General features: G+C 38.9%; 1 protein-coding gene across 3 annotated transcripts in view; it reads right to left on the bottom strand.

Moving 5' to 3' along the window:
* Positions 1-25800, bottom strand: part of XNP (ATRX chromatin remodeler XNP) — a 664672-nt gene that overhangs the window by 238806 nt on the left and 400066 nt on the right. For all 3 annotated transcript variants that reach the window (XM_090383634.1, XM_090383636.1, XM_090383635.1), the window contains exons 18-19: positions 13195-13307; positions 3413-3492 (exon numbers count right to left, since the gene is read on the bottom strand). In XM_090383634.1, coding sequence (XP_090239760.1) covers positions 3413-3492; positions 13195-13307 — 193 coding nt within the window. The remainder of the gene's footprint in view (positions 1-3412; positions 3493-13194; positions 13308-25800) is intronic.

Raw genomic sequence — 25800 nt, 5'->3', positions numbered from 1 at the left:
CACTGAGGGTGATGGTAGATGGCTCTGTCTTCTAACTTCTGCACTAATGCTTGTGTCCTCCATTCTTTTACTCTTTATATTAATGACCTTCTTCCATTGACTGGAAATTCTATCCATAGTTTTGCCGATGTTAGCACATTGCATTCCACTTTCCATTTTGAGAAACCTTGCCTTGCCCTGCTCAATCAGCTTCAACTTCTCGAATATCTGCTATGAATTCCTTAAATGCTGATCTCCAGTGGGACAAAGACAACTTAGTTGATTTCAATCCTTCTAAAATTCAGTCTTGTCTTATATCTCTTTGGTGACACTCTGATTTCTAGGCAAGTTGATATATCTCTTTTGGCGATTATCCTGATATCTAGCCTCTCTTGGCACAAGCACATTACAAATATTGCTTCCTCTGCATCTAAAAAACTTGGTTTTCTCTTTCCCCCTTGGCATTACTTTTCTTCCAAACAGCTGTTCACTCTGTACAAATCGCAAATCCGCCCTACCATGGAATATTGTTCCCACATCTGGGGCTATGTCCCCAAAACCTCTCTCAGGCTCCTAGATTCCATTCAAAAGAGGGCAGTTAGGTTATTTAATGACTCCTCTCTAACAGAGTCCCTCCACTCGCTGTCCCATAGAAGTACTGTTTCTGCTGCATGCCTTTTCTGCAGAGACTTCCATGGGCACTGTTCTTCTGAATTGGCTTCTATAATTCCCGCTCTCTCTTTCAAAACAGTCCAAACATGTGCTGCCACCAGCCAACATCCATTTACTCTCCAACTTCAAACTCACAGAACCAACTTTTCATCTTCCTCGTTTATTCATTCAACTGCCATTTTCTGGAACAACCTCCTTCGTATGTATGTCTTTCCTGAAAATTACAGTCTACAGAAGTTCAAGTCTAATGTTAACAAATATTTTCTTTCGTCTTCTCAACCTCCAACCCAAGCACAGTACTAAGTACTATAGGTTCTAATAACTCTTGTGTTTGGGATTTCATAGAAAAAAAAAAAAAAATAGTTTGAATGATATGCTTAATCGTTCGAGTTTGGATGACATACTTGGATTTGGATAATGCATTATGAAACATAGAAGACAAAGTAAAATTAAATTTTATACAAAAGGGACCAAAAAAACAGCTAAACACATTAAAGAACTACTCACCTTATAGTAGTAGATGATTGGACTTTATATTAGCATATGATGCAAGAAAGCAAGCTTATGCAGCATCAGCCAAAAAAAAAAAAAAAAAAAAACCCACTCCCATTTCACCCATCTATTCACTCCAAATGCTTGTCCAGCTCAGCCTTAAATTTATTTAAGCTATCAACTTCAACAACAAGAGATGGAAGTCTGTTCCGACAATCATCTACCTGGTGGCTAAAGGCAAATTTCTGCACATCTTTCTACAATTGTCTTTCTGCAGTTTGAATCTATGCCCCCTCAGGTTCTTAATCTGAGCATTATATCAACAGAAACAATGATCAGGCAATGCAAAAAGCAGTCCTGGCAGCACTTGGTCTCAATAATAGGAAACACTGACTCCTGGGGAGTTGTTTATAAAGTGACAACAAACAAGCTCCCCAGAGGCAAGGTAACACAGTCAACGAGAACCCCCACAAGGGCTAATGATCCCCACCTGGAGTGACTCAGTAACATTCTCAATACCTTCGAAATTCTCCTGACTAACAACAGATCTGTCTGGACAATGAGAACTACCACTCTACCCGGACGGAGGACCCTAAACTAACTGACGTCCATCTCGCAGTCAACAAGATAAGAAACAGGAAAACCCCCAGACTTGACCTGCCTATTCAGAAATCGTGACAAAAGTAGCAGAACACATCCCAAACCTCCTTCTAAACATCTATAACCACTGCCTACAATGCAGGTGGTTCCCACGAGACTGGCATATGGCAGGCATTCGCCTAATTCGGAAGAAACCTTCTAAGCCTCAAGAACTCATATAGGCCCCCTCGCATTACTCTTGGTACTGAGTAAGGTTTGAACATCTACTCTGTCAGAGAATAGACGATCACTACAGTGCTGCACCAATGCCTGCTCCGAATCAATATAGCTTCAAGCCAGGAAGATCAACTGTCGATGCATTGGAAAATCTCATCACCACAGCCAACAACCGTGACAAGAAATACTTCCTAGTTATCTCAGTCGACTTCGCTGGGGTGTCTGACACGTTTTGTTGGCTGAGTGTCCTTGGCCGACTGCGACAAGTGCAACTCCGTAACAACCTCTATAAATGCATAAAAAACTACTTAACAAGCAGAAGCATAATAGTCCAGGCACTTTATTGCCAAGTGAAGAGGAAATCTACCGAGGCTGTCCCCAGGGCACGGGTTCTTGGCCCGCTGCTCTGGGCCTACATCCTGGATGAGTTCCTGGGTATGGATCTTGGGGAGGTTCACACTCAAGCCTATACAGATGATCTGTTGCTAATACTGGCCGCTGACTCTAGGGCTCAACTTGAAACCTATGCAAATCGCACCCCCACCACCCTCATAGACTCGGTATGACTCCACCACCTCACAATATCACCCACAAAATCTCAACCCATCTTGCTAAAAGGCTCTTTGGCGTCAACAAGACCATCTTCCTCCCATCACGATAACAGAGGACAAACACCGAAACGGACTCTCCAATCAGACCGCAGCTATGCTGCCATCTTGTCAGTTGGTAGCCTGGGCTGAACACCTCGTCAAACCCACTTTGCTGGTCGAAGCCAAGACTGAAGTCCCGTCGTTGTCTTCTTATCACAATAAGACAAGGAAATCACTGAAATGGACACTTGCCAACCGAGACTTTGACTGCAGCTAAGCTGCCACTTCGCCATTGGTGATCTGGGCAGGGCGCCTAGCCTCGCCCACTTTCTTTCCCTATCCTGGTGTGGGGGGGGAGACGATCTCTTGTCTCCTTCCCTCCCTGTCACCCCCCCTGCTTTCTCCTGATGGAGCATGGACATGCCCCACTGGAAATCATTGGGGTCATCTTCTCTTTCGTCTCCATACTTCTGACTTTCTCCCCCAGCCTTCAGTCTCCCTCCCCTACTCTGTCTGTACACAAGTGCAGGTCCCACACGTCCAAATTTAAACATGACAAAATTAAACCACACTCACCATTCTCAGCTTTTCAGAGTAAAATAAATTACTGGTGTACCTGATCTGCCTCCAAGGAGCTTAATGTGGGCAACGTTGGGACCAACCAAGGGTCCAGCAGCTAAATGGTCGAAGAACAACGGTACATGACACTACACACCACAATATCCATATACTTAAATCTCTGGCCTATACAGTGTACTATATAGTATACTCACACGACAATGTAAACTACACAGAAATAGGGGAAATCTCTGGTGCCGTTAGACCCTAAACACACTATATCAAGAGAAGTAAAATTTCCTTACCTTGTCTAGTTCTACTTCTTGTATTCCATGTTTTGATAACTTCTTCTCCACTTGAGCTATTATTTTCTTCAGTCTCATTTCTATAAAATAAATTTTGTTATAATATGGAATTCAAAATATTTCTGCATACCTAATCACATAACCTTCCAAAAAATTCATTAAGAAGTCATTGTGCTAGTTAAATTAAAACTATTTTTACTATCAGGACAAAATCGCATGAAATATAACTTGCCATTCACTGCACCGATACATGATATATGACTATTCAAAGAAAAAACTAGTAGGTTTTGATTAAAAATGATATACTGTATGGTTAGAATAATATGAGCATGCAAATAAAATAAATTGCATTTAAACACTAAATTAAATTAATTTACTGGGCTCCAATCCTTGAGCCTTCATCAGACCTGGCATACAGAAACTGATCTCTTCCTAGAGCAGAGGCTGTAGGCAAGAATGAGGCACAGGTTGTGCACTGCTAAAAAATATATCTTTATTACAATCAGTGGTAATATTAATGAACGTTACATTAGTGACTGATGCATATCTTGCACCTATAATATTGTCAACAATGACTGGCCGTTTACACAGAAAAAATATTAGACCAAAGATTTTCTCACTTTACTACAACTTGTTATTCAGTTGGAGATATCTGGATTTGAATCCTGTCAGAGAGTGAAGAAATTCTTAAAAGAACGTTTTATTTCTGCTTTTGTTTCAGAACTGATGTCTGAAAGCAGCTTGTATACATTTTAGGGCTTTTAATGCTGTTATTTTTCAGTTTTACCTATTTTTAATGTGCTTATCAGCTTCATATATTTGCTATTTTAATTTACACTTATTCATTTAATAAAATTTTATTTATCATTTTTCAGTCAGTCATGAAAAGAATTTTTATATTATGTCTACTCCTGACAGTCAAAGGCTTTCTTCTAAGGAAAGAAGAAAGTTTTAGAAATAGGAAATAAATACTTTGTTGGTGTGCTAAACTAGTAATCATAAATATGAACAAGAGAATACAACAGTAGGAAATTTTGGGTTTTTGGTGGATATAATAGCATTCCCCTTAGCTTACAATTTAGGCCTTCACTGACTGAAAAAAAAAAAAAAAAAAAAAAAGAAAAAAAAAAGGAAGTTATTTCGGTATTCATTTACAAATTAAATTCTCAAACAGAACATCCTGCACTTTTTTTTTTTTTTTTTTTGAGTTTTCAGAGGTATGCACTATCAAAGGTGATCTTATAGTAAGAGATAGACAAATTTGCATATCACCTTTATACTCTTACATTTGATATTATGATGACTTTGTTAGCCAATGTAATAGACTTGAAAATGGATGCACGTATGATGGCTCCATTCATCACAAATGACTGTGATGTGGATGTTGAATACCAAGGGCAGATGGCAGAATTACACATATGTTGTAAAACTAGCAGAATAGAAGGAGATCTTCAATTTGAAGATCTAAATAACTTTAGATCTTCAAATTGAAGTCTAAAACTGTTTAGTAGGTATCAGCACAAAGTGCACACTAAATGTCTATCAAATGCCATTATATCTCTATCAAATAAAATGCTGAGGGTCATCGTGGAACAAAGAAATACATGAGCTGTGTTACAGTAACTAGGAGTAAGAACAGCTTCAGGTATATTTGCACATACTCTAATGCTAGGAGCACAGTAATTAATTTGATGAATTTCAAGTACTGATCAAGTCATCAAATGCAGACATTATAAGGATATCAGACACATGGTGTCATCACAGATATAAGGGAATCAGATATACAGAAAGGACAGACAGAACTGGAGGGGGAGGGGTTGTGCACTTAGTTAAGAAGCACAAAATCTAAGGCAGTGCATCCAGTTGACATGGGTGGCCAGTGCAATGTTGAGTCAGTATGGTGTGACATAAGCACTGGAAAAACAAAACTGAAGGTAGAGTGCATTATAGGCCAACTAACTGTAATGTGTACAATGAATGACCGTACAGAGAAATAGAGCAGGCCAGTAAATCAGGATGTCTTATAATGGGGGAATTTTAACTTCATAGATATTGATCACTCGCACACTAGCAAGGCTTTTGTGGATTTATTGGATGACTGTTTTCTGCAGGCAACAAGAGAGAACAATAACCCTGATCTGATTATCAGCTGTTGTTATTTGGTTTTTAGGAGAATTAGCAACTAAGGCCATATTGCTCCAGGGATATGTGGTAGTCATTTCCTGACCTTTCTGCATCCTCCGTATTTGGTGGTCACGGGCTCGAACCCAGGTAAAATCAAGAAGCGTGTGCTACACATTGCTGCTCCTGCCCACCTGGCTACGGAGGCGCCTGATTATCAGCAGCAGATTTACTTAAAGGTGTAACTACCATTGAGGGTAAAGGGCAAGGGTTTTTGGTTTTGTAAAGGCGACTACAGTGGTCTCAGACAGTTTTTAAATTCTATACAATGGGATGATGATGTTACCATCAGCAAATGCTAAATGGAAAGCATTCAAGGAAATATCAAAGAAGTTACTAGGCTTTTCATACCAACTATGAATGTCAGATGAACTAATGAGACTCACTGAAGAGAAGAAAAATGCATGGAATGCATATAAATTATCAGGCGATACTGAAGCCTATGGTAGATATATACTAGTCTGCCATCAAGTCACAAAGGATGTTAGGCAAGCTATAGCAGATTATGAGAAATGTTTGGCAAAGGAGGCAAAGAAAAATAGCAAAAACTTAAATTCTTATGTAAATACTAGAAAGAAGGGGATAAATCACACGGGTCCACTTGATATTGATGGTTATGATCCTGCTCAGGTTTGCCAACAAGCTGAATAATTATATCTTGCATCTACATTCACACATGAATTCTCTGGGGAAGGAGTGGATGCCAGACGTTTATCAAGTTCTAACAGGGAGCTGAATGATTTTATGATTACTGAGAGGAGAGGGAAGTTGAAGACAATTTGTTGAAGTTAAACGTAAAAATGCATTGGGTTGATGGGATCTATCCAATCATATTAAGCAAAGGAGGAGAGAAAACTCTTAGCCATAATTATTAGAGCATCTTTCTATTTAGGGGAGGTCCCCATAGACTGGAGATGTGCAAATTTATTACCATTTCACAAAAGGTGTTCAAAGTGTGACATGACTATTTACAGGACCATCTAGATAGGAGTGCAGTTTTACTTCAGTCACAGCATGGGTTTGTTAAGGAGTGATCTTGCCTGACCAATTTGACTGGATAATATGATGCAGTGACAAAGGAACTGGATGCAAAAAATAATTTTGTTATTATATACTTCAATTTCAGGAAAGCTTTTGATATTGCTTCATATATGAGACTGCTGTACAAATTGGAGTAGTGTGGCATTGAGGGAAAGTTGCTGCTGTTGATAAAGGGATGGTTAAGTGGGAGAAGACAGAGTGGTTATCAATGTACACTGCTCGAGAGAGAGAGAGAGAGAGCGCACACGCGCCCTGGGTATGCCAAATCCATACTCACTAGATGTGAGCCCCCAAATCTAAGTTTGCAGGATAGTTAAAGACAGTAATGAAGGTATGCTGCTGCAACAAGATCTAGAAAAATTAGGCAGATGGGCTGAGAAATGGCAAGTGAGGTTTAACATTGACAAATGCAAGGTAGTGCACACAGGAAGCAGTAATCCTAGTTGTGTATCAAATGTGTGGTAATACACTCAGGATAGTGGAAAATGAAAGGGACCTGGAAGTAATTATAGTCTCTGAGGTTCTCCGAGCAGTGCAGACATGCTTCCAGGACAATTCATGGGTTTTGTGAATGATATACAGGAATTTTGCTAGAAGGGAGAAGGAGGTGATCATCCCATTGTATAAGGCAATGGTCAGGCCACATCCAGAGTTGTTTTCCAAAGGGAATGCTCCAGAAGACCAATGCAAGGCATTAATTGTGCAAATGTATAAAAATCAAAATTAGGCTGAATTGGTAATTACAGAGGAATTTGCTCTTTGCTTTATCAGATAAAGTCTAACAAATATCTTAGAGTAGAGGGTTAGGAGTATTGTTGAATGTATCTTTGGGCAAGAAGAGTGGTTTTAATCCTATGATCAACTTGGTCCTTGAGGTTGTCACAGACATTCTCTCAGATATGCCAGACAAGCTGTACTTGCTACCTGGGAGTCTAAAACGCTGATGGAACTGATATTCGGGTGACACTCAAGTTAAGTGGACCCAATTTCGGCGAAGTCCGGACGGTCTGTGACAACCAAATCCTCTGCTTGCACCTTCACGATGGTGGGACTGTTAGTAATCCTGGGTATAACCTCCATGCACAAGCACATGGTGGGTGACCACCCAGATGTGAACCAACGTAAGCAGGGGTCGAGGTGTGGCGCCCACACCACATGGAGGAATGCCCGCCCATCTATGTTACCAGGCAGTACTAGGTGGTAGATGACTCTCATCAACCGGTGAAATACCACCACTTTGCTTATTGGAGGCTTGAAGTGGTGGAACCCATGTTTAGTCTCTAGAGCTAAGTTCCGGTCAACCCTTCCCTATCTCTTCCATCATGCAGTATGATTGATGACTCTTGAGGTTATGATGAACGTTGTGGCGAGATCCAATATTCCTTACATTTCGAGGGTACAGCTCTAAAACGGTTTTCGCAGGCCGGCCGCTAGTTAGTACACCGGGCCGAACCTATTGGTAACTCTCTAGGAGGCTTCCGGATCAGCTAGTGTATAATCTTGCTACCTCTACTCTGCCAGATAGTGACTGGAGGGAGTCCGAGTAGTGTGTATGCGGGGAGCATTGTCGAGGCCACGTTATGTCAAGGATCTGGGTATATTCTTCCCACATGTACGCCATATCTAAAAATTTCATTACTTCATACAGCATGTCCCACCCACTTTTTCTTACTATTGAATACACCATGAATTGTCAAACTAATAGAACAAGCTTATCTGCGAAAAGATCTAAACCTCCCAAGGATTTCCTAATTCATTTCACAAATATACGTGGTCTCAATTCTAATCTCAACGATGTCCATTTCCACTTGCAGTCTGCCAAACCCCATGTACTTTTTCTGACAGAATCTCAGTTATCGGTTGATTCAACTGCTGTTCATCTCAGATGCCCAAATTATTCGCTGTATGATTCCTTTCGCCTCAAAGGTGGTACTTGTGCATATGTCCGTTCTGATATTCCCTGTCAGAGACTTGGCAATTTGGAATCTCCTCTCTTTGATCTTCTCTGGCTTAAAATCTCTCTACCTCATTGTGTCAAATTCATCTGTTGTCTCTACCGTTCTCCCAACTCCACTAATCACTTGGAGCTCTTTGACTTCCTCTCGTTGCAACTTGACTTTCTCCAGTCCAACTTTCCTAACAGTGAGGTAATTTTCCTTGGTGATTTAATGTTCACAACTCCAGCTGGCTTCCGTTTTCTAGTCACACCGACCCAGCAGGTCGAGATGCTGAGGCTTTTGCAATTACTAATGACCTAGCACAGATTGTTCATTTACCTACAAGAATACCGGACAATCCGAATCATACAGCCAATACGCTTGATCTTTTTCTCACAAACAACCCTTCTAAGTACACGGTCGAAGTGAGAGGTCCTTTAGGCACTTCAGATCACAACTTGGTGATTGTCTCTTCTCCAATGGAACCTTTATCTCATGGGTATTCCCAACCTCGTGTTGTTTGGCATTACAAGAATGCAAAATGGGATGACCTGCGAGACTTCTTTTCTTCTTTTCCTTGGTCAGATTACTGTTTCAAAACTCCTGATGTCAACGTTTGCTCAGATCGTGTCAGTGAAATTATTCTTGCAGGAATGGAATCCTTTATCCCACACTCCACTTTAAAATCTCGTCCTTTATCTAAACCTTGGTTTTCCAATAAATGTGCTAAGGCTGTTCAAGAGAAGAATGTTGCATATCGTAATTGGCTTGTTTCTAATTCTTCAGTTTCATTTTCTGCCTACACCAAAGCTCGCAACAATTGTAAAGCAGTTATTAATCAGTCCAAACTAGAGTTTGAACAGGCTAAGAGTAGAAAACTTGCTTCTTGCCCTAATGGTAGCCGAGCATTCTGGTCTCTTGCCAAAGCTATTGGCCGCAACTTTTGCCCATCTCTGCTTCCACCTCTGTCCAAACCAGATGGTTCTGTTGTCACTTCAGCCAAGGATAAAGCTGACCTGCTAGCATCCCATTTTTCTTCCAGCTCATGTATTAATGAACTTGGTAAAACACCTCCCACCATTCCCAACACGGTCCATTCAATGCCTCCTGTGGTCTTCCGTCAAAAGGATATCAGAAGGATTTTGATGAATCTTGATGCTAAGAAAGCTCCAGGTCCTGATGGTATTTCTCCACTTGTTCTCAAAATCTGTGCTCCTGAACTTACTCCTATTCTTTGCCGCCTTTTTTCACTTTCTTATTCCAAAGGTGTTTTTCCTTCTGCTTGGAAATTTGCTCATATCCAGCCAGTTCCTAAAAAGGGTGACAAATCCCTCCCATCCAATTATCGTCCCATTGCAATTACTTCTACTCTTTCTAAAGTATGGAGAAATCAATTAACCGCCAACTCTTAAACTACCTAGAAACCTTCCGTCTGATCAACGATCGCCAGTATGGATTCCGTCGGTGTCGATCCACTGGTGATATTCTGGCTTATGTTACCCATTTATGGACTACTTCAATGGAAAGGTTCGGTGAAACACAAGCAGTTGCTCTTGACATCTCAAAGGCTTTCGATCGTGTTTGACATAAAGGTCTTCTAAACAAGCTTCCATCTTATGGTTTGCCAACTGTTTTTAGTAATTGGTTATCCAGTTTTCTCTCTGATCGCTCACTGAGGGTGATGGTAGATGGCTCTCTGTCTTCTAACTTCTCCACTAATGCCGGTGTCCCCCAAGGTTCAGTTCTTTCCCCCACTCTTTTCCTCTTGTATATCAATGACCTTCTTCCATTGACTGGAAATCCTATCCATAGTTTTGCCGATGATAGCACATTGCATTCAACTTTCCATTTTGAGAAACCTTGCCCTGCTCAATCAGCTTCAACTTCTCGAAAATCTGCTACCAATTCCTTAAATGCCGATCTTCAGGTAATTCTCCAGTGGGGCAAAGACAACTTAGTTGATTTCAACCCTTCTAAAACTCAGTCTTGTCTTATATCTCGCAAAAAGGATTCTTCTGCTCCTATGCTTATCTTTAGTGACACTCCAATTTCTAGGCAAAAGGATATATCTCTTTTGGGGATTACCCTGACTTCTAATCTCTCTTGGCACAAGCACATTACAAATATTGCTTCCTCTGCATCTAAAAAACTTGGTTTTCTCTTTCGCTCTCAGCGTTACTTTTCTTCCAAACAGCTGCTCACTCTGTATAAATCGCAAATCCGCCCTGCCATGGAATATTGTTCCCACATTTGGGGTGGTGCCCCCAAAACCTCTCTCAGGCTTCTTGATTCCATTCAGAAGAGGGCAGTTAGGTTAATTAATGATTCATCTCTAACGGAGTCTCTCCACTCGCTTTCTCATAGACGTACTGTTTCTGCTGCATGCCTCTTCTACAGATATTTCCATGGGCACTGTTCTTCTGAATTGGCTTCTATAATTCCCGCTCTCTCTTTCAAAACAGTCCGAACACGTGCCGCCACCAGCCAACATCCATTTACTGTCCAACTTCAAACCCACAGAACCAACTTTTCATCTTCCTCATTTATTCATTCAACTGCCGTTTTCTGGAACAACCTTCCTTCATACGTATTTCCTGAAAATTACAATCTACAGAAGTTCAAGTCCAATGTCAACAAATATCTTCTTTCGTCTTCTCAACCTCCAACCCAAGCACGGTACTAAGTACTATAGGCGCCTCCGTAGCCAGGTGGGAAGGAGCAGCAGTGCATAGCACACGCTTCTTGATTAGACCGGGGTTCGAGCCCGTCACCACCAAATACGGAGGATGCGGAAAGGTCCTTCAGGGAATGACCACCGCATATCCCGGAGCAATATGGCCTTAGTTGCTAATGCTCCTAAAAACCAAATAACAACAACAACAAGTACTATAGGTTCTAATACCTCTCGTGTTTGGGGTTCACATAAAAAAAAAAAAAAAAAAACTATTTGCTATGATCAACTATTTGCACTAAGACATACAAGGAAAGTAATGTGAACATAGCAAAGATATGTATTTGAAATTGATTGTGCTGACCTTGAAAAAGCATGGAAGCTTGAGAAAGCTCTTAGAAATCTGTTCTTTCACATTTTAGTTAAAAATAGCATTAAAGACTATCTTTAAGATGACCGAAGAAAGCAATGGAAAATGCTTTAAGATTTGTTTTTATGGAGTGGGGCACACCATATCCCTGCTTCTTTTTTTAAATTTTCAAATACTATTTAATAAAAGAGTACAAGATACTGACAAATTTTAGTGCGGCAAAAGCAAAATTGGAATTATATGCCAATGATAATGGCTGTTACATAGCTCACAAAATCTTCAAGAACCTTTGAATAATTTAGATAATGGTTGTAGAGAATCAGTCGGAAAATTAGTTATATAGAATCAAAAGTTATGAAATCTAGGAAAAAAAAGGAGAATTCAGTGTAGCTTAATTAATTAAAAATTGGAAGAAATTAGTAATTTTGTGTATTTAGGAAGTTTTAATGAAGATCAAAAATTAGATATATTACGAAGATATTTATATAAGGTAGAATATGTTTATCTGGCATTCAGTTTTGTACTTTTAATTTCTTTTCTGGTTAGTTTTGAAAGTTTCATATATATTTAAAATCTTGAAGTCATGAAGTGACAGACTTCTTTTCTGATTAATTTCTTTACCACTCCTTATTTCGACATCTGGTCTTTCTTTCTTGACTAGATAACATCTATCAAAACTGGGGTCAAAATGTCATCAAGAAATACTGACTATGGTATATCTGTTTTAAGAAACTGATTTAAAATTTCCAAAAATGTTATTTAATTAAATATTTATTGGTTTACAAGATTTGCACAACATATTTTAAATCTTCCATAGAAGATATATTATACAAACTTATTTTTTATATATGAATTATTTTCTCTTTTATATTATCCATGAATGAAGTACTTGTGATTAACTGACTTGCTGATATCCCATAATATAAAACTAAAATTTTTCTGTAAATTTTGTTTTTTATAAATAATTATATCTTGCATCTACATTCACACATGAATTCTCTAGAGGAGTGGATGCCAGACATTTATCAAGTTCTAACAGGAAGCTGAATGATTTTCTGATTACTGAAGTACGCGTATCCCCATATGAAAATGCTCAATTACAAGGAGCATATCAGAAACTAGCTTTAATTTCCCTATGTTTGCAGACAAAAATACCAAAATACAATACCATTATTATGAACCATACCAAATGCTCTTGCAAGCATTTGATACGGTTCATAATAAAAAGACAGCCATTTTATGAAAAATTCTGCAGATTTTTGACTCTTAATTACAGTAATATACACTGTCCTATAGGTTACGAGAACAATTTGGGAATGCAAGTTAGGTAATAAGAGTTTAATTCTGTTCAATTTCTGACTGAGAAAGGACTTTTAATATCATGTGCAAATATATAAAAGAATATTTTCTGAAGACCCTAGTTTCCAATAACAGTCCTTGGGAGGAAATTCATGCATGAAAATTTATCAGTTTTGGTTTAATTAAAATCAATTTTTCTTAAAAAATACTTGTATTTATAAGTAAAACTTCTTATGAAATGAGATTTATTTTATTTTATTATATAAAAAAGCAGTTTTCTTACCCTTTGCTGGTGCTAGGTTTTGGATTATCAAGACAAATTACTTCTTCATCATCTGACACATCATCATTAATAAATGAAGACTCCGAGTCATCATCATCATCAACAAAATCTCTCTGCAAAAGTACATGTGAAGAAATCTAATTATTACGAGTTACGCTAGAAAAATCATAATATTCTAGTTCTGTTATTATCATTGTAAACTCAAAACAACAATAATTCTTAACCTGGGAGCAGTGGCAAGAGAGAAAAAAATACCTTGCCATGTTTATTTCTTATGGCATCTTTTGTTTGTGAAAGTTTTTATTCCTATCATTTTTGGTACCCCTATTACCACTATCCTCTACACGTGAAAGCCATAACTCGTATTTTTGAATTATTGATTGTTCTGTACTGAGTTTTTCCAATACAGGAAAGTTGCAGGAGATGAGGTAAAACTACTAATCCAAGGAGAAAACACATTATGCTGCACCAAAAGAGCATAATAAATTGAAGCTTTAATTAATAACATAACAATATTAACCCATCTTGCAGGCTTGGTGACTTTTATTCAACAATCAGTTTTTTTTTGGGGGGGGGGGCAAGCAATAGTTAAAAATAAGAAACTTTTAATTCTTAGTATGACATTACATAAGATTACAGTACAGCACATCATTAGGAACAATAGTCTTGTTATATGTGGAAGAAAAGTCATTGCATCATTATGTTAATTATTACATCTGTATATCATATATAGGCCTAACTTTGGCAATGTTATGTTCTCTTCACAGTAGACACAAGAACATAAATTAACTTTGGTATTACATTTAGCAAATACCACAGAGTAACAGAACAGTTTACTTATCTTGTAAGTAGAGATCATAATATTTTGTAATTTTACACAAGAGAAAGTTTCCGGTTTCTTATAACTGGTGAACTCAGGTATATTTGTTATATAATAACAAGTTAGGAGGAAGAAGAAAAAAGAAAAGGATAAAATAAAAGTCTGTCTTAATCTGCTGTGGTAATTTGCATTACGTCTGAAATTCAGTACTGTTTACGGCTGTTGTATCCATGGGCCCTCTGACGAGAGTGGATGCAATGGTCATCTATTAATGTTCCTTGTTTGTCTTATATCTATTTCCTTTTGTACTGGTTTATTGCATCATTTTAGTGATATGTCACATTTTGTTTAAATACCTCAGCACTCTCTCCATAGCGCCGGTCTAAATTTATTATTTATTTGGCTATATTTAATATTTTTCTAAAAAATCTTTTTGACACATTCCTACCACGCATCTTCCATTTCCACTTCTATCTTTGTTATTATTTATTTCTTTGCTCATTTTCTGCTCCTTGTTTTTTCCTTTTTTCCTTTTTTCCTTTTTTTTTTTTTTTTTTTTCTCCACTTCTTCCTTTTTATATTTCATATATATATATATATATATATATTGATTCTGTATATATGAAATGACCAGCAACCTAGAGAGCAAGTTGCTGGGAATTTCAAGAACTGATGGGAGTCATCATGGAACAAGTAAATACATGGGCTCTTAGGATAACTAAGAGTAGGAACAGGTGTGTGTATACTTGCATGTACACCAATGCTAGAAGTATAGTAAATAAATTTGATGAATTTAAAGTGCTGGGCACGATATGAAAGGCAGATATTGTTGGGATATCAGAGACATGGTGTCACACAGATATCAGCAGTGCAGAATTGGAATTTGGGGAGTACAATGCACACAGAAAGGATAGACAGGGTAGGAAGGGAGGAGAGGTTATGCTGTTAGTTAAGAAACAAAAAAATCTAAGGAAGTACATCCAGTTGACATGGGTTGACAGTGTAATGGTTGGGTCAATTTGGTGTGAGAAAGTGAAAATGACAGTAGGAATGTGTTATAGGCCCAATGACTCTGATGAGCACAATGAACAATTCTGTAGAGGAACAGAGTGGGCAAGTCAATCAGAATGTCTTGTAATGGGGGATTTTAACTTTTCAGATATTGACTAGAACTTGGGGTTTGGTAACTTGCACACTAGTAAGACTTTTGTGGATTTATTGGAGGATTGTTTTCTACAGCAAAATATTCAAGGGGCAACCAGAGGGAGTAATACTCTTCATCTGATTATCAGCAGTGATTATTCATGCATTAAGAATTTGCAGATAAAGGAACCACTAGGTGACAGTGATCACAGTGTACTGATGTGGGATTTACTTAAAGCGGCGCCTCTGTAGCCAGGTGGGCAGGAGCAGCAGTGCATAGCACACGCTTCTTGATCAGACCGAGGTTTGAGCCCGTGACCACCAAATATGGAGGATGCAGAAAGGTCAGGAAACCACCGCATATCCCGGAGCAATATGGCCTTAGTTGCTAATGTTCCTAAAAACCAAATAACAACAACGACTTAAAGATTTAACTATCATCAAGGGTAAATGGAAGTGTTTTTGCTTTCATAAAGGTGACTACAGTGGTTCCAGACAGTTTTTAAATTCTATACAGTGGGATCAACTAAAGATTTTGAAAAACAGCGAATCCTAATTGGGAAGCCTTAAAGGAATTAATATTGGGAGCTACAGGCTTTTCATACCAACTAAGAAATATTGTACAAGGTTTAGACATAAATGGATGTCAGATGAACTAATGAGGCTCATAGCAGACAAGAAAAATGCATGGGATGCATGTAAATTATTAGGAGACACAGAAGCCTAAGGCAAATATAAGTTAGTTTGTAATCAAGTCACAAAGTAGGCTAGGAAAGTGAAGGATGGTTACAAGAAATCCTTGGCAAAGGACACAAAGAAAAACAGCAAAGGCTTCTTTACTTGATATTGGTGGTTTGACTGTTGATGATCCTGCTCAGATAGCGGACAAACTGAATGAGTATTTTGCATCTACATTCACACATGACGAATTCTGTAAGAAAGGGGAGGAGAAATAATTGAAGTTAAAAGAAAAAAGGCACCTGTGGTGGATGGAACCTATCCAGTTATATTGAAGGAGGCAGCGAGAAAAGTAAGCAAACCCTCAGCCATAATCATTAGAGCATCCTCAGATTTAGGGGAGGTCCCCACGAACTGGAGATGTGTAAATGTATCCCCAATTCAAAAAGGGGGTTCAAAGGGTGATACAAATAATTATAGACGTGTTAGTTTGATTTCTGTTGCGGGGAAAATAATGGAGTCACTGGTTAAAGAACTGTTGCAGGATCAATTAGATAGGACTGCAGCAATAGTTCAGAAACATCATGGGTTTGTTAAGGGGAGGTCTTGTCTGACCAATATGATTGGATACTACGATGTGGTCACAAAGGAACTGGATACAACAAATAATTTTGATATCATATACTTTGATTTCAGGAAAGCTTTTGATACTGTTGCATATGGAAGACTACTGTACAAATTTATTTGAATGGCATGGAATTAAGGGCAAGTTGCTACAATGGATAAAGGGATGTTTAAATGGGAGATGGCAGAGAGTGGTAATAAATGGACACTACTCTTTGTGGACTAATGTTATCAGTGGATTCCCCCAGGGTTTGGTGCTGAGCCCATTGTCATTCTGTGTATTTATCAATGATATTGCCGACCGGGCTAGCCGGGTAGGTAAAGTGCCTGCCTGGCAACCCAAAGGTCGCGGGTTCGATTCCCGCCTAGGGCTGGATATCACGATGGTGCCGAACCAACCGGTTGGTTGGATATCCCGGCCACAATACAAGAAGGAAGCAAGAAAAAACTGGTTTTTTCGTGTATTGATCACATCAAACGAAATAAATAAATAAATAAATAAATAAATGATATTGATGAGGTATATCAGGCTTAATGTCCAAGTCTGCAGATGATACAAAGGTTGGCAAGGTTGTTAATGACAGTAAAGACAGTATGCTACTGCAACAGGATCTAGAAAAGTTAGGCAGATGGGCTGAGAAATGGCAACTGTAGTTTAACATTGAAAAATGCAAAGTACTGCATATGGGTAGCAGTAACCAAAGAGAAATGTACCAACTGTGTGGTACTACACTCAGAGAAGTGAAGAATGGGGTTAATTGTGCAGTCAGATATGAAGTTCTATGAACAGTGCTGCCAGAGCAAGTCATGGAGCCTTGTCAATGATATACAGGAATTTTGCTAGCAGAGATGAGGAAGTGATTATCCCTTTGTATAAGGCAATGGTCAGTCCACACCTGGAGTACTGTGTACAGATCTGGAGGCCTCATTTTAGGAAGGATGTAGAGTTGCTAGAACGAGTACAGAGAAGGGCAACAAGATTGGTAAGAGGAACAAAGGAATGCTGTTATCAAGAGAAGCATAAGTTCTGCAAGTTTCAGTATCTGGAGACTAGGCACCTGCGAGTTGTATAAGGCCCTGAATGGTTTGAGCAGGCTCAATGCCAATGGGATTCTTCAGTTTTCTCAGATTAAGAACCTGAGGGGCATAGATTCAAACTAAGGAAGTTTGCCTTTAGCCAGCAGATAGTTGATTGCTTAAATAATTTAAGGCTGAACTAGAGAAGCATTTGGAGTTACCAGATTGGAGAAATGAGAAGGGTTTTTTTTTTTTTTTTTTTTTTATTATTATTTGGCTTATGCTGTATAAGATTGCTTTCCTGCATCATATGCCTCAACTAATGCTAATGCTAATATAGAGGGTGTCTCAAAAATACATGGCATAACTTCAGGAATGAGTTCCTCATATGTAGACAATAAAAATATTTTATATCCACACAGTTCTGGAAATGCTTGGTTCCCGAGTTATTAACCGGAATGTCTTATCCCCCGCAGGTGATTTCCTTCATCAAAAGATACTGACAGAATCTGGCGGTTTTCCATTCTAACCATGTAATCAAATCAGGAGCAAGCAGATATGCACTTTATGTACAGTTTGGCGGATGGCAATGCTCTGGAGGCTTGTCGTTTGTACCACGAAAGGTTCCCAGAACGATGTCCAGATAGGAAAACGTTTGAAGGAATTCATCGCCGCCTTTGTGAAGATGGGACCTTTACACCTTGTGCTGCCGACAGAGGACGACCAAGATCTACAACTTCTGAAGTAGAGGAAGAGATTTTGGATGTTGTGCATGCCACTCCTGGAATCAGCACACGCAGAATAGCAATACAACTGGCTGTTCAACGTTCGACTATTTGGAGAGTGTTGCGAGAACACCAACTGTACCCTTACCATGTGCAATAGGTATAGGCCTTGTCATCAGCAGATTACCCTGTGTACATAAAGTGCATATCCGCTTGCTCCTGATTTAAGTACATGGTCAGAATGGAATACCACCAGATTCTGTCAGTACCTACGGCAACACGGAACAAATTGCCCGCCAGGCACAACAGAAAGATACTGTATGGGCATGACCAGGACAGAAAATACCGAATACACAGGTATACCGGAGTACAACGTATGTACGTAACAAATGTACTGGGCTTCTCCACTAGGACAGGATTGGGCCCTGCGAGTGCAGAAGCCCAGTAACAACACACGGTTAACCAAACAATGGCCTGATGGGCCAGATACCTTACTGATAAATATGGAAAGTACTGTGAGGGCCGGGCTCCTCCACTAGGACAGGATTGGGCCCTGCGAGTGCGGGGGCTCGGGCCTTCAAGTATCAACCAAACGCCCACCTAGGGCTGGATTATGAGGTAAGCACCCCTGAAGTACACTTAGGGAATTGTAATATTAGTGCAGGCATGCTTTATAGATGCATGGGGAAACCTGTGCGTCGGAGTTATGCAGGCGCCTCTTATAGTACTGATTGCTTAAATTTGAAAGTAAGAGGGCCAGGCTCTGACACTAGGACAGGATTGGGCCCTGCGAGTGCAAGAGTCCTGGCCTCCAACAACATACTAAAGCCCGCTCCAGGACAGGATTAAGCCCTGCGGGAGCCTGGGCACAGATAGACAAAACTCAAACACCAACTCTCCGAAGTGTTAATTATTAGCATATCTTACTTTCTCTTATCCAAATTATATGCTACTTATGTTAATTATCATCCCTATATCAATTTGTCTATCCATTAGCTCAATGATGACTTTATTATAGGTTACTTACTTTACTTATTCTACCTCACCCTACGATATTTATTACTGTAATCTGTTACTCTGTTATACATTTTCCTCCCCTAAACTAATTTAATTATAAGTAAACTCCCACCAATTAATGAAGTAGAAACTGGCTGCCTCCTCGTGGCTAGGGATGGGAGCGGGGGGTTGGGGCAACCTGCCCTCAGCCCCCTGCTGCTAAATGCCAGTCGCCAGCCACAAACAACAACCACACACAACACACACCATAATGAACACCGAGTAATACCCTAAAAATTTAACCTTTAAATTATCTTCCCCCCCTTTTTACCCCTTCCCCCTCTTCTAAATTCCTTCCTCCTTCACACCCTTTCCTTAGAGGAATTCTAATTTATACTGCTGGCAAAAACTAGCTTAACAAACGGCGGACATAGGGGCCACCCTGGAAACCGCCAGTAACGTACAACAATACTTTGCAGTACCTTGTGATGAAGGAAATCACCTGTGGGAGATAAGATATTTCGGTTAATAAGCATTTCTGGAACTACGTTGATATAAAATATTTTTATTGTCTACATATGAGGAACTCATTCCTGAAGTTATGGCGTGTATTTTTGAGACACCCTGTATATAGATAGAGAGGACATCATGAAAACAGATGTTTGAAAGAGGGTGACAAATTAAGTTTATAAGAACCAAGTTAGTTGTTTATAAAGCCAATTTCAATCTCAGAAGAATCACTGTGTGCGCACGCGTGTGCGTGTGTGTTAGAGAGAGAGAGAGAGAGAGAGAGAGAGAGAGAGAGAGAGAGAGAGAGAGAGAGAGATACTTTCTCTTCTGTCATGATATTTAAGTTAAGCTAATTCTTTGGGTATTAGTGCATGTGTTGCTAGAAAGAAATATTGTAAGTCACATGAGTCAATCCTATGTGGTGATCTTGTGTTAATATTTCATCATATCATTTCTTGAAGAGAACTTGGTAACTCTTAATGAAGAAGTGGACCTGGATGTCACGGGTTATTCCAAGAGAAGGAAATCACATATTAATAAAGTTTCAACATCTAGCACTTGTGTACACACACAGTAATGGTATGAGACCATGTAATTTTAATGCTAATTTCAAACTTTGGTAAGTTTTCCTAATGGCTTGACAGCAATCAGTTAAGGTTAATTTTCCTCAGTCTGGGAAAGTGAATTTTCATATATATATCCTATTGATCAAAGAAGGAAAGAATTAATCTGATGGACCTTACTACTTGAATATTGGAACATGAGAATGATGTTTACTGATATTCATTATGTTTAGTTCTGTAAAATTATCATTTGGGCAAATGTCTTTTATCTCACTTAAAATAACCAATGAGAATATAGAACTAGGGGGGGAGGGGTGTTAGTATTAGTAGTGGCAAATGATGCTAGAAAGTAAGATTATATAGCATTAGCAAAAAAAAAAAAAGAAAACAAACCCACCTTCCAATTTGACCTATCCATCTCTTACAACAGTTTGTTTCTTCCTTAAGTTTACTCAAGTTACCCACTTCTAAAACATCAGATGAAAGTTCGTTTCAGCAATCAACCAATTGCTGGCTGGTAAAGACAAACTTCCACACATCTATTCTGCAATCTCCTTCCTCAATTTTAATTTGTGCCCTTAAGTGTGTAGTCTGAACAAGAGGAAGAATGCAATCAGCAATAAGCTTGCTCAATCCATTCAAAACCAGATACCTAGTTTCCAGATGATGTAATTTTCAGAAATTAAGCTTTTCTTGCTGGAAGCACTCCTTTGTTACCCTCACCAATTTTGTTGCCCTTCTCTGTATCTTTTCTAGGAGCTCTACATCCTTCCTAAAATGAGGCAGCCTGTCTGCACTGCTCAGAGAACTTCTTATTTGACAGCACAATTACCCCCAAGTCTTTTTCATTTTCCACAACTTCAGTGTAGTGCCACACAGTTGATATGTTCATATGAGATTACTTTGCATTTGTCAATGTTAAAACTCAATTGCCATTTATCAGCACAACTGCCTAATTTTTTTGGATCTTGTTGCAGTAGCATACCGTATTACCGTTATTAACCAATGTGACAACCTTCATATGTACAAAATTAGACATTCACCCTGATATATCTTCATCAATATCATTGATAAATACAGAAAACAACAATAGGCTCAAACCCTGGGGGATTCCACTGATAACATTAATCAATGAAGAACAGTGTCCTTTGATAACAAATTCTTGTCTTATTATTATTACTAGCCACATGCAAGGAAATCTGAGGCTTATGCTGCACCAGTCAAAAAGAAATTTCCGAGTTACTCTGTGTGAGAGAGAGAGAGAGAGAGAGAGAGAGAGAGAGAGAGAGAGAGAGAGAGAGAGAGAGAGAGAGAGAGAGAGAGGCGAAATTACCAAGAAAGAGAAGAATAATGATATCTAGCTCAGGACCCTGGGTGTGCCAAGCCCATAATCACTGAATGTCTTCTCCCACTCAACCGGAGTCTATATTGTGCAACAGTATCCCAAACATTTTGTGAAATCCAAATATATGATATCAAAATTATATTTTGCATCCAGTTCCTTTGTTACTGCATTATAGTTACCAGTCAAACTGATTAGACAAGTTGCCTCTTAAAATGAATTTCATGCCGTGACTGAAGTATAAGTGCACTCCTGTCTAAATGGTCCTTCAATACTTCATTAACCACTGACCCCATTATTCTCCTTGGAACAGAAGTTAAGCTAACAGGTCTGTAATTACTCATGACATAATTTGACCTCTCCTTTGTGAATTGGGGATACATTCCCATATCTCTGGTACACAAGGACTTCCCCTGAATCCAAGGATGCTCTAATAATTATGGCTAAAGGTTTGCTTACCGCCTTTGCTACCTCCCTTAATATAATTAGATAGATGCCATCCATCCTAATTTCTCTAAAACTTTCCTCTCGGTCATTACAAAATCATTTAGCTCCCTGGCAGGGTTTGATAAGCTTCTGGCATTCACTCCTCTAAAGAATTCCTCATCTGTGAATGTAGATCCAAAATACTTATTCAGCTTACGAACAACCTGATCAGGATCATCAACAGCTGAGCCACTGATATCAAGTGGACCTATGTGATTCATACCCTTCTTGTCAGTGTTTACATAAGAAAAACCTTTTATATTTTTCTTTGAATCCTTTGCCAGAGTTTTCATAATTTGCCTTAGCTTGCCTAACATCCTTTGTGACTTGACTGCAGACTATTTAATATCTACCATGGACCTGTGCAACACCTGATAATTTATATGCACTTTTCCAAGCATTTTTATTTTGTTTACTGCATTTTTCTACACTGCAATGAGTCTCAATTAGTTCATCTGACATCCATTTGGGTCTAAGCCTTAAATAGTATTTCATGGTTGGAATGAAAAGCCTTCTATGATTAATCCTTGAACACTTCCCATTTAGAATTTGATGATATTAACATCATCAGTTGGTTCCACTATATAGAATTTAAAAACTGTCTCAGACCACTGTGGTCATCTTTACAAAAGCAAAAACCCCTCCCTTTACCATCAAAGACAGTTAAATATTTAAGTATGTCCCATATCCATACACTATGTTCACTGCCACCTAGTTGTTCTTTTATCTGCAGATTTTTAATGCATGAAGTATAACTGCTGATAATCAGAATAAGAATATTGCTCTCTCTTGTTAGCTGTCTAACATGCTGCTGTAGAAAACAGTCACACAATTAATTCACAAAAGTCATGTTATGTTTGAGTGACCAGCCCTCAAGTTCCAGTCAATATCTAGAAAGTTAAAATCTCTCATTATAATACATTCTTACTTATTGGCCACTCTACTTTTCTGTACAGCTGATCATTATACTCATCAGGATCATTAAGCCTATAAGACACTCCTACTCTCATTTTTGCTTTCCCCTTCTATCCTCTCTGCCCCTGCCTTGATTCAGGATGTCAGAACAACAATTACAGATACTATCAAGAAAGTGTAGAAGGATATGAAGGTTAAAAGTATCTGCCTCCTTGGAAATAAAGGAGTTTTGTTAGAAACTACCAATCCAAAAGATGCTAACAGAATTACTAACATTTTGACTTTGAAAGAGGCTGGGCTTTCTATAGAGAAGCCAAAGTTGTCAAATCCTATTGTGCTAATTTATATAATTCCTAAAGAATATACAAAAGAGGAGATCCATTAGGACCTTTACAACAAAAACTTTAAAGATTATGAGTTTACTCAGGAGGAAGTAAACAATGAAACAACTTTTAGGTTTAATTCAGGATCAGGAATCAAAGTTACAAATTGGGTGATTGGATTTAGTCCTTGCCTTTATAAGTATTTATTTCAGATTAATAGAATTTTTCTAGGATTTGGCTCCCATTGGTTTTGGAAGTTCATGGTTGTGAACAAATGTTTTTGTTGTCTCGGTTATGGACACTCTGCACAGATGTGTTCTCACAAGATTGTTTTCTGTGGCCACTGTGCTAACAGTGGTCATGTCTTTGCTGAATGCCTTCATAAGGTTTGTTTGTTATTTGGTTTTTAGGAGCATTAGCAACTAAGGCCATATTGCTCCAGGGATATGCAGTGGTCATTCCCTGACCTTTCCCGCACCCTCCGTATTTGGCCTTCATAAGGAGGACCCTCTGTAGTGTAGTAGTAGTAGTGGCACTTGATGCAAGAAAGCAAGTGTAGGAGCTTATGCAGCATCAGCCAAAAAAAAAAAAAAAAAAAATCACACCATACCCTCCAAATGCCTGTCCAGTTCCTCCTTAAATTTATTTAACCTATCAACTTCCACAACGACAGATGGAAGTTTGTTCCAGCAATTAACCACCCGCTGGCTAAAGGAAAATTTCCGCACATCTATTCTACATCTATCCTTTCTTAATTTGAACTTATGTCCCCGTAGGTTCGTATTCTGAACAAGTGGGAGGATCCCATCAGAATTCAGCGTGCTCAACCCATTCAAGGCCTTATAGACCTCAATCAGATCACCGCGCAGGTGCCTAGTCACCAGCCACTGCAATTTGCAGAACTTAAGCCTCTCTTGGTAAGAGGATCCCTTCATTCCCCTCACCAATCGTGTTGCTCTTCTCTGTACACGCTCAAGCAAATCTACACCCTTCCTAAAATGAGGCCTCCAGACCTGTACGCAGTACTCAAGGCGTGGCCTGACCATTGCCTTATACAGAGGGACAATCACCTCCTTTTCCCTGCTAGCAAAATTCCTATATATCATTGACAAAACCCCATGACCTGCCCTAGCAGCCTGTCTGCATTGCTCAGAAAACTTCATATCTGACTGCACAATTATTCCCAGGTCTTTTTCATTTTCTACCACCTTAAGTATGGTACCACACAGTTGGTACGTTTCTCTGGGGTTACTTCTACACATATGCAGTACTTTGCATTTGTCAAGGTTAAACTTCAGTTGCCATTTCTTAGCCCATCTGCCCAAATTATCTAGATCCTGTTGCAGTAGCACACTGCCATGACTGTCATTAACAACCCTGCCAACCTTCGTGTCATCCGCAAACTTCGACATTAAGCCTGATATACCTTCATCAATATCATTGATAAATATACAAAACAACAGTGGACCCAACACCGAACCCTGTGGGACTCCACTAATAACATTAGTCCACGAAGAGCAGCACCCATTGATTACCACCCTCTGTCTTCTCCCACTTAACCATCCTTTTATCCATTGTAGCAACTTACCCTTAATACCATTCTGCTCCAATTTGTACAGTAGTCTTCCATGCGCAACAGTGTCAAAAGCTTTCCTGAAATCCAAGTATATGATATCAAAATTATTTTTTGCATCCAGTTCCTTTGTGACCACATCATAATAACCAATCAAATTTGTCAGACAAGACTTTCCCTTAACAAACCCATGCTGTGTCTGAATTATTGCTGCAGTCTTGTCTAGATGATCCTGCAATGCATCTTTAACCAGTGACTCCATTATTTTACCCGGAACAGAAGTTAAACTAACTGGTCTGTAATTACTCGTGTCACCCTTCGAACCTCCTTTGTGAATTGGGGATACATTTGCACATCTCCAGTCCGTGGGAACCTCCCCTGAATCCAAGGATGCTCTCATAATTATGGCTAAGGGTTTGCTTAGTTGCTTTGCCACCTCCTTTAATATAATCTGTAAAAACTGTGTATAAACTGTAAAGGAAGAAACAAAAATTGTAGTCACTCAGACAGGGATAGTAAGTGTCCCGAGTATATTACAGCAGTGGAATTAGTTAACAAGCATACCATTAATGAATAGTATACAATTCTTCTTGGATCATTTACAGGTAAAAATAAAATTCAGAGATCTTTAAAAGTTTTATAAATAAATTGTCAGAGATCCAGGGTAGTTGCAGTTGAAATAAGGGATGCAGCAATGGACTCTACCTCATGTAGAATTATTGCTTCTTGTGATTCTCCACCAAAGGCTGCTATCGTTATTTTCAACAATGATTTGGTTGTAACAACAATTACTGGGGAATGTTCTTCCAACATTGCTTGTATTTCTGTGTCTCTACAAACATTTTCCTGTTATTTAGTGTCTTTATATTGCCCCACCTGAGGATATTCAGC

The sequence above is a fragment of the Mastigoproctus giganteus genome, chromosome 10, assembly GCF_048544385.1.
Source record: "Mastigoproctus giganteus isolate SK-2022 chromosome 10, ASM4854438v1, whole genome shotgun sequence".
Classification (NCBI taxonomy): domain Eukaryota; kingdom Metazoa; phylum Arthropoda; class Arachnida; order Uropygi; family Thelyphonidae; genus Mastigoproctus; species Mastigoproctus giganteus.
This window is presented reverse-complemented; position numbering and strand designations above follow the sequence as displayed.